General features: G+C 50.7%; 1 protein-coding gene across 1 annotated transcript in view; it reads left to right on the top strand.

Annotated features, from left to right (window-relative positions):
- Nucleotides 1–4,221: 4,221 nt before the first annotated feature.
- Nucleotides 4,222–8,135, top strand: part of GFOD1 (glucose-fructose oxidoreductase domain containing 1) — a 114,591-nt gene continuing 110,677 nt past the window's right edge. Inside the window, exon 1 of the mRNA XM_003788313.3 lies at nt 4,222–5,089. Within this exon, the coding sequence (XP_003788361.1) occupies nt 4,837–5,089 (253 nt within the window). The 5' untranslated portion in view covers nt 4,222–4,836. The remainder of the gene's footprint in view (nt 5,090–8,135) is intronic.

The raw sequence follows: 8,135 nt of genomic DNA, 5'->3' as shown, positions 1-8,135 counted from the left end.
TCCCATGCCCAGGATGGATAAAGCAAGAGCTGCCAGACACTCAGCTTTTGCACTCACCCCAAGCTGGGAAGTCACCCCAACCTTTCTTCACTCTCCTCTGATATCTAGTTAGCTGCCAGGCCCAGGAGATTTCATCTCCCTGTTATCTGGTGCGGTGCCTTGTTTTATCTCAGGTATCTGTGCCTGCCTCTTCTTTCCCATGGCTGCTGGTTTTGTTCAGTCCTCCTTCCTTCACTCTGGGATCACTGCAGTGGTTTCCCTGTGAGGCTTGGTCTCATGGCCCCTTAGAAATCACCTTCCCACCTTCCACACAGGAGGCTGAATGATGTTCTAACATGCCAACCTGATTATTCAGTCTCCCCATCACGTCCTGGCTCCCACGTACACCCTTCCACCTTGAGTTAGCCTGTTTGTAGCTTTCTTCTGTCTAGAATATTCTGTAGTCTTTCTTCTGGCAAGTCTTCCCAAGCCTGGGTCCTACTCGCTTCTCTCTGTCAGTGCATGTCTTCACAAGCTTTCCTTCCAGATCCCAAGGCCCTCTGCTTCCAGATCAGCCCATGAAGATGCATCATTACGGGTACATCACGCTGTATTGTCATAGCCAATGCCTGTCATCAGGCAACAGTCTATCAAGCATCAGCAACCTGAGGGCAATAAGACCCTGTCTTACTCGGTCTTACATCTTCCCTTCCTAAACCATTCTTGTACATGGCATTTGGCACAGTTCTGACAACTAAGTAAATAGTAATCCATAACAATACATGGTTGTTAGAAGAATGTACAAGCATTCATTTAAAAAATGTGTATTAAGTGTTTAGTAGGTGCCGGGTACAATTTCAGACATTGGGGATTCAGAACAGAATGAGGCATACAAGACTTCTGGTCTCAGTGAGTCTGTAGCCTGTTAAGCCAAATGGATAATAAAGACTCATACCTGTAATCTAAGCACTCTAGGAGGCCGAGGTGAGTGGATTGCTTGAGTGTAAGATTTTGAGACTAGCCTGAGCCAAGAGTAAGATCCTGTCTGTACTAAAAATGAAAAACTAAGGCAAGAGGCTCACTTGAGTCCAAGAGTTTGAGATTGCTGTGAGATATGATGCCATAGTACTCTACCAAGGGCAACAAAGTGAGACTCTGTCTCCATAAATAAATAGTTACATAATATAATGTGAGACAGTGGCAGGAGCTATAAAGAAAAATAAAGCTGGATAAAGAGAGGAAACATGATAGAGGTGACATTTTGGATGGGATGTCCAGGACAGGCAGTTTGAACCGAGGCCTAAGTGAGCAGTGGACCCTATGGACGCGCGCGCGCGCACGCGCGCGTGTGTGTGTGTGTGGTGGGCAGTGCCAGACAAACGAAATAGCAAGTGCAAAGGCCCTGGGGCAAGAACAAGCTCAGCCTGTACAGTGCATAGCAAGGAGGCCAGGATGCCTGGAATGCAGAGCACGGGGGTATACCTGGTAGGGCATTAGATCCAGAGAACTGGGGGTTAGGTCAGGCAGAGCCTTCTGGAATCCTTAGGACTTTGGAGTTTATTCTAAGTGTGATGAGAATTCAATGGTAGGTGTTAAGACTCATGAGTCATGATCTGACTTATCTTTTCAAGGATCACTTTGGCTCCTGAGCAGAGATCATAGATTATGAGGGACATGATCAGAAGCAGGTAGACCAGTAAGGACAATGGCCCAAAGAGTGATGCTACTGACTTGGACATCCCTACCACAGCAGGGAGAAGGGGTCAGACTTTGGATGCACTTTGCAAGCATAGCAGACAAAATTTGCTGCTAGTCTACTATGGAGTGGATGAGGAGGAGAGCAGTCCTGGGGGACTCCAAGGCTCTTGGCACCCAGTGTGCTGGCCATCTTCTTTGTCAATGAAGGAGGAATGGTTTAGGAATAAAGTTGGAAAGGAAGTGTTCTGTTCTAAACCTGTGAGTTTGAATTGCTGCCAGGACTTAGTTTTGTCCTCTGTGAAATGGGGGTAATGTTTATCTTACAAGATTCCTTTTGAGAATTCCTAATGAGAATCCTTTTCATATTATCTGAATGGAAGGTCTATTTTTATTCACACTGAATCTAGGAGTTGTTTTTTTTTTTTTTAAAGAACACAAACAGAACTCTGTCTTACTATCTATTGGCTGAACTTGTTCAATTGTCCTTTGCACCAAGAAATGATATCAGTAATAGATGCACTGTCCACACTTATATATTTAACATTTATATACAACTCACTATGTACCCAGCATTATTTTCAGGGCTTTGTAAATATTAGTACATTTACCCTTTGTGGTACATACTGCTATTATCCCCCCCATTTTACAGATGAAACTGTGCCACAGAGAAGTGATTTGGGCAAGGTCCCATAGCTAGTAAGTGGCAGAGCCAGGGGGTCAACCCTAGGGCTTCTGACTCTGCTCCCACCACTTAAGCCGGGCTGTACAACCTTGGTTTCACGTGACTTGTGATGGGCTCAGCATGAGTATGCCTGGTGACTGACACCAGTGCCTGAACTCTTGCACCTGCCGGTCTTCCTGCCTGGGTTCCTACAAAACCTCTGCTCAAAAGAAGCCTGCCAGCTTTGATGGCAACGCCCCCCTTTGTCTCCCTGCCTTCTTTAGGCCACTGCTAGCCACCCAAGCACTCAAGGTCTTTTGTGCCTTTCTTCTAATGCCCTGAGGTCAGCCTCCTCCCAGCATTACCACACACAAGCTTTTTGGTATCCTGCTTTCTCCACTCCCGCCTCACTGCCAGTTGTTAACAAGTTGTTTTAAGCTTGCAAGCATCGTTTTCCATTCATGTGTTGAAGAAGATCCTGTGTCCCAGTCACAGAGCTGAGTGCTGAATGACCGATGAACATGACCTGAGTGACCCCTGACCTCACCAGAGATCTTAAGCTAGAGAACAGGTTCAATGCTTTTCAATTTGGGGTGTTCTCCCTTCTGTCACTAATTTGGTGCAAAGCAGGCATTCAAAGAATAGCCATTCTTTTATTTAGCAAATGTTTATTGAGCACCTACTACATACATACAAGGCAGGCAGTGTGACAGGTGCCGAGAATATGGCAATTTACCAGACAAATGCATAGTCCCCACAGCTCCGGAGGAAACCGGCCAGCTTCGGCCTGCCCCCATTCCCCTACCCCCAGCTTCTCCGCGAGGACCTGGGAAGGGAGCAGTGGGGTAAAGGTGGGGGCTAGCTGGACAGAGTGAAGGTTTCGGGAAGCAGCAGCGACTGGCGCTGAAGCAAGAGGCGGGCGTGGCATTTGGCCACGGAGACATCCATCTCCAAAGCCAGACACGAGACGCACATGCCACGGTCGCTTTGAAGACCCCTGCCCGCCGCTGCCACCTACGCAACAATGTCTAAGCAGGCGGGGGCCTATGGTGTGGGGGAGCAGAGCCTGCTGAGACTAGACTTGTCGCGAGGACTGCGGCTGAACTGTGCGTGCGCGACCGGAGGGGTGGCGCACGGTGCGAGCAAGCTCGCTCAGGAGACCGGAGAACTCCACGGCCCAGCGCCCAGACTCTGAAGCCTGGGTTCCAATCCCATGCCTGTTGCTTACTTATGTCACCTTGCACAAGTCCCTTCGCTTCCCTGGGGCTTATTTACATCATCACTGACAAAATGGGTTTTCAATAACCTTAGGGTTGGTGCGAGGACTAAAAGGGAGAATGCCTGGAAGGGTGTTAGTATGGTACTCATCACGTGGGGAATGCTCCCGGAGCGGAGGTTGCAAGTGCCCGCTATTCACACCTCGCCAGGTTCCCCCCGGTCTCTCCTGGGTCCGGGTGTCCGGGGATCTCTTCCAAGGGACAGGAGACCAACGCATTAGGACGCGCCTAGCCTTGATAGATTTATTTGCTTGCTTGGGGCGGGGTTTGGAGCGAGGCAAGGAGGAGAGGGAGATGGTGAGGGCAAAGAAAGGGAAGAAGCGGAGGGGCAGGAGAGTGAGGCGGGGCCGGGGAGGAGTCGGCCGGGCTCCTGGGCCCGGGCGCAGCGCGCACCGGGGGCTGGCGGCGGCGGGGGCGGGGGCGGCGCGCGGCGGCCAATGGCGCGCGGCGCTACGGCGAGGGCGGTGCAGGAACACTGGCCGCTGACAGCCAAACTCGCCAACTCCGCCCTGGTCCCCGCGGGATCCTGGAGCCCGAGCCGGCCTGGGGCCGAGGCCGCCCGAGCCGCGCTGCTGGCGAACATGGCAGCAGAATGAGGGGGCTGGTGCCGGGTCGTGGCCACCGCTACCGCGCTGCCGTTCGGGATCCACATCCTTAGCCCGCCTCCTGCTGGCCGCGGGATTATTTCATTCCGAGCGGAGGCCGGGGTAGAAAGGGGACTCTGCAGCCCAGCGGGTCGGTGCTCTGGGCAGGGTGTAGAAGAGGTTCGTCTTAGCGACTCGCTGGCTGCGGAAACGACGCAGGAGATAGTCGGTCCCGGGCTGTGGCCGCGTGGACGCTGGGATGAGCTGGCCATGGAGCGGCCTTGGCCGGGAGCTCGCAGCTGGCCGGCGCTGCGGCGGGAGCGCCGACTGAGCCGGGACTCGGCGGGACTTCCGGGCCTCCGGCGCCCAAGGGGGGTCCTTGCCGTCGCCTCCGGGAAGGACGGGAGCCCCGCGTGGCGGACACTGCAGCAGTCACCATACTGAGGCGGCCCGAGCTTGCTCCGCCCGCAGCTCGGTGCACTCTTGGCACCCGGGCGCCTTGCCTGGTGCACCGCGGCTGGCGCACCACGGCTAGGTAGGCTGCACGGGCGGGGTGCAGGACTGGCTGGAGGGGTGTGTGTGCGGGTATTCGACTGGAAATCGGAGAAGCAGCAGAATCGGGCGGACCTGAGCAGCCATGCTTCCCGGGGTGGGCGTGTTCGGCACCAGCCTCACGGCCCGTGTCATCATCCCACTGCTGAAAGACGAGGGCTTCGCGGTGAAGGCGCTGTGGGGCCGCACGCAGGAAGAAGCAGAGGAGCTGGCCAAGGAGATGAGCGTCCCCTTTTACACTAGCCGCATTGACGAGGTGCTTTTGCATCAGGACGTGGACTTAGTGTGCATCAACCTGCCGCCGCCCCTAACCAGGCAGATCGCTGTCAAAACCCTGGGTGAGCGGCCCCTTCCACCTCTCCCCTTTAGCCTTCTTTCCATTCCTTTACCCGCTGCCCTTCTCTCTCCGCGTTCCAGAATCTTAGAGATTCCCTCGTCTCTGGCCTTCTCCACCTCTGCGAGTTCCCGCCCTCCTCCTAGCACCACCTGAATGCGCTTGCCCACGTGTGTGCTTGGAGGAGGCGTGCGTACCAGGGATGGGAACCAGGTGGATCAGATCCGCGATACTGAGAATAGGTTTCTCTGCAGGGAGAGGAAACTTGGTCCCCAGCTGTGTGCCTTGTGTCGAAGTGTGAGCGCGCGCCTGGTGGAGGCGAACGCGCTCCCAGAAACGCCGGAATAAAGGGCCGCACACGTGTCTCTGGTTTTCCTAGAGAAATAAATGTACCTGCAGTTCAACAGCTGTGGCGCCCTGCTAGGGTCGTTTGTTTCTTTCTGCTGTGAGTTAGTTTAGTGTGAGATTAGAGACGTGACAATCGACCAGAGCATTTGGTCTGCGCTGGAGGCAAGGCTGATTTACGGCAGTGGTTGGATAGGGGAGGCGTATTAGAACGTTTTCAGAGGCGTACAAGGCAGTAAAGTCTGATTTAGTAAAACCAGAGGGATTTTTAACTTTTGAGTGCAGCCGCTCTGGAACTATCTTCTGCACCGATTTGGAATCGTAGAACTTAAATGTTTAGGGGATGGACGCGCTAGTTCCAGAGGCATGGATGCTTTGTGTCAGCAAAGGCTTTCCTTAATTCCTTCAGGAATAGTTCGGGAAAGCATGACGTTGACAAGCAGGCTGGGGATGTTCACCCCTCACCATCCAGTACCTCCACCCAAGGCCCAGGCAGTCTCAATCTCTGAGGACAAAATATCAGCGTCCATGCCGTTGCTTAGGGGAAGCAGAAGGGCATGATTCCCCCATGCCTAAAACAGTCCCAGGAAGATTGCTCACTCTCTACTATTGCAAGAGAATTACTAGCCCACCCTTGAAGTTTCTATTGGTGAGGAAAGGCAAACCTTGTAACAAGATACCACATTAGAACAGAGTTACTAGGGAAGAACTAGGAACAGGGTCAGCATCCAGGAAACAACTGTAATTTATGTAGTCTTGGAAAGAACATTTATCTTTTTTATTTGTTTGGAAGAACATTTTATTTAAAAAAATAGGTATATGGACGGCACCTGTGGCTCAGTGAGTAGGGCCCCGGCCCCATATACCAAGGGTGGCGGGTTCAAACCTGGCCCCCACCAAACTGCAACAAAAAACAGCTGGGTGTTGTGGTGGGCGCCTGTAGTCCCAGCTACTTGGGAGGCTGAGGCAAGAGAATCACTGAAGCCCAAGAGCTGGAGGTTGCTGTGAGCAGTGACATCACAGCACTCTACAGAGGGCAATGCAATGAGACTCTGTCTCTAAAAAAAAAATTAATAAATAAAAAAGGTATAAATTCGGGTTAGGTGAAATGTCCATGCATTTTATTTTCTGCCTTCAAAGACCTATGAACAGAATGTAGAATACTTTCTCTATAGCAAACCATTTTACTCAAGGCCATTTGGCTCTGGACTCAGATGGGACACCTGATAGACATCTGGTAGAATTCCGGAGGAGACTGCCCAGCCTTGTCAGTTTTAACATTACTATTATTAAACTTCTGGCCTTTGTAGCCTTGAATCATTTAGCCTCGAATTAAATGCTACTGAGTCTGGCCAATATTTTCGTTCTGTTTGATGGGACATACATGCTGGGTAGTTAATTTTCTTGTTTACATTAGATCTATGCATATCAAATGGATTATAACCATCGTAGGTATAATTCTATTAGGGCAACTTGTATAAAACCAGTCTCTCTTGAGCCCCAGCTGTACCAGAGGGCTTAGGACCGGTCATATCAGAAAGACTGTGTTGTGACATTGCTTCTCCCCTCTATAATGTCTTAGTTTTGCAACTCAAACCCACAAAGCAAACCTAGAGCAAGAGAGTGGCCATTGGGGAATAAGGATGGTCTTGTTTTCTCACCCTCTCTGGCAAATATTTGAAGGCTGTGCTTTCAAAGACGTGACACACATTATACATATCTGGATGATACTTCTGTTCTTATTTTCCAAATTAATTTTTCATTAATAAGACCCATGTGTCCTCCCCAAAACCAAGCATAAGAACATAATAGACCATGACTAAGGAATAGGGTTCTGTTTATATTTTCATGCAGGTCTTAGGCTTTTTTTTTTTTTTTTTTAACTCTGTCTGTAGGCCACATAAGGTAGTCTGTGATTATGGAAAATCTGGAGGCACTGGGTTTAGATGCGGCTGGACTTTGATCTCGTTTTAGACTTCATCTTCACTGGAAAATCCCTGGAGGAGACTCCCCTTGGTTGTGTCTGCAAATACACAGTGCATTGGTTGTCTTGGTTTGTTTGACACTCACAGTAGGAGATTCAACACACCCTACACAGGAAGTGAAAACCCCCAAACAGTTACCAGACTGGTCTGCCTGTGTGTGTGTGTGTGTGGGGGGGGGGTTATAGATACTAGTGTTTGCCTGGAATTGAAACTAGCCACTCTGACTAGTCTAACTCTTCGTGAGATAAGAGTTTCACTCTGTCACCCTGGCTAGAGTGCAGTGACATCATCATAGCTTGCTGCCACCTCAAACTCCTGGGCTCAAGCGATCTGCCTCAGCTTTGCAAGTAGTTGGGACTACCGGGATCCATCCTGATACCTGGCTAATTTTTCTGTTTTTAGCAGAGATGAACTCTCACTTTTACTCAGGCTAGTCTCAAACTCCTGAGGGTAAATGACCTTGCACCTCTACCTCCCAGAGTGCCTGGTGATTGTCCTTTTAACAAAGTCCTGGGTTCTGAAATGCTTACCCCGTGATAGCAATGGGCCTGTGGCCCTGGATCCAGATTCTTAACTTATCACGGGCTGTCAAGGTGAGGGGCTGTACTAGGGACCAAGAAAAAGGAAACTGTGACTCAATTGAATCACACACATTCTCCCTTAATTTTAAAAATGTCCCTACCTTAATGAACTAGGCATTCCTCTTTCATAGAGACAATT

Source organism: Otolemur garnettii, unplaced genomic scaffold (assembly GCF_000181295.1).
Source record: "Otolemur garnettii isolate 467f Iridium unplaced genomic scaffold, OtoGar3 scaffold00026, whole genome shotgun sequence".
Classification (NCBI taxonomy): domain Eukaryota; kingdom Metazoa; phylum Chordata; class Mammalia; order Primates; family Galagidae; genus Otolemur; species Otolemur garnettii.
The sequence above is the reverse complement of the archived record's forward strand: the minus strand, read 5'-3'. Positions and strand labels throughout refer to the sequence as shown.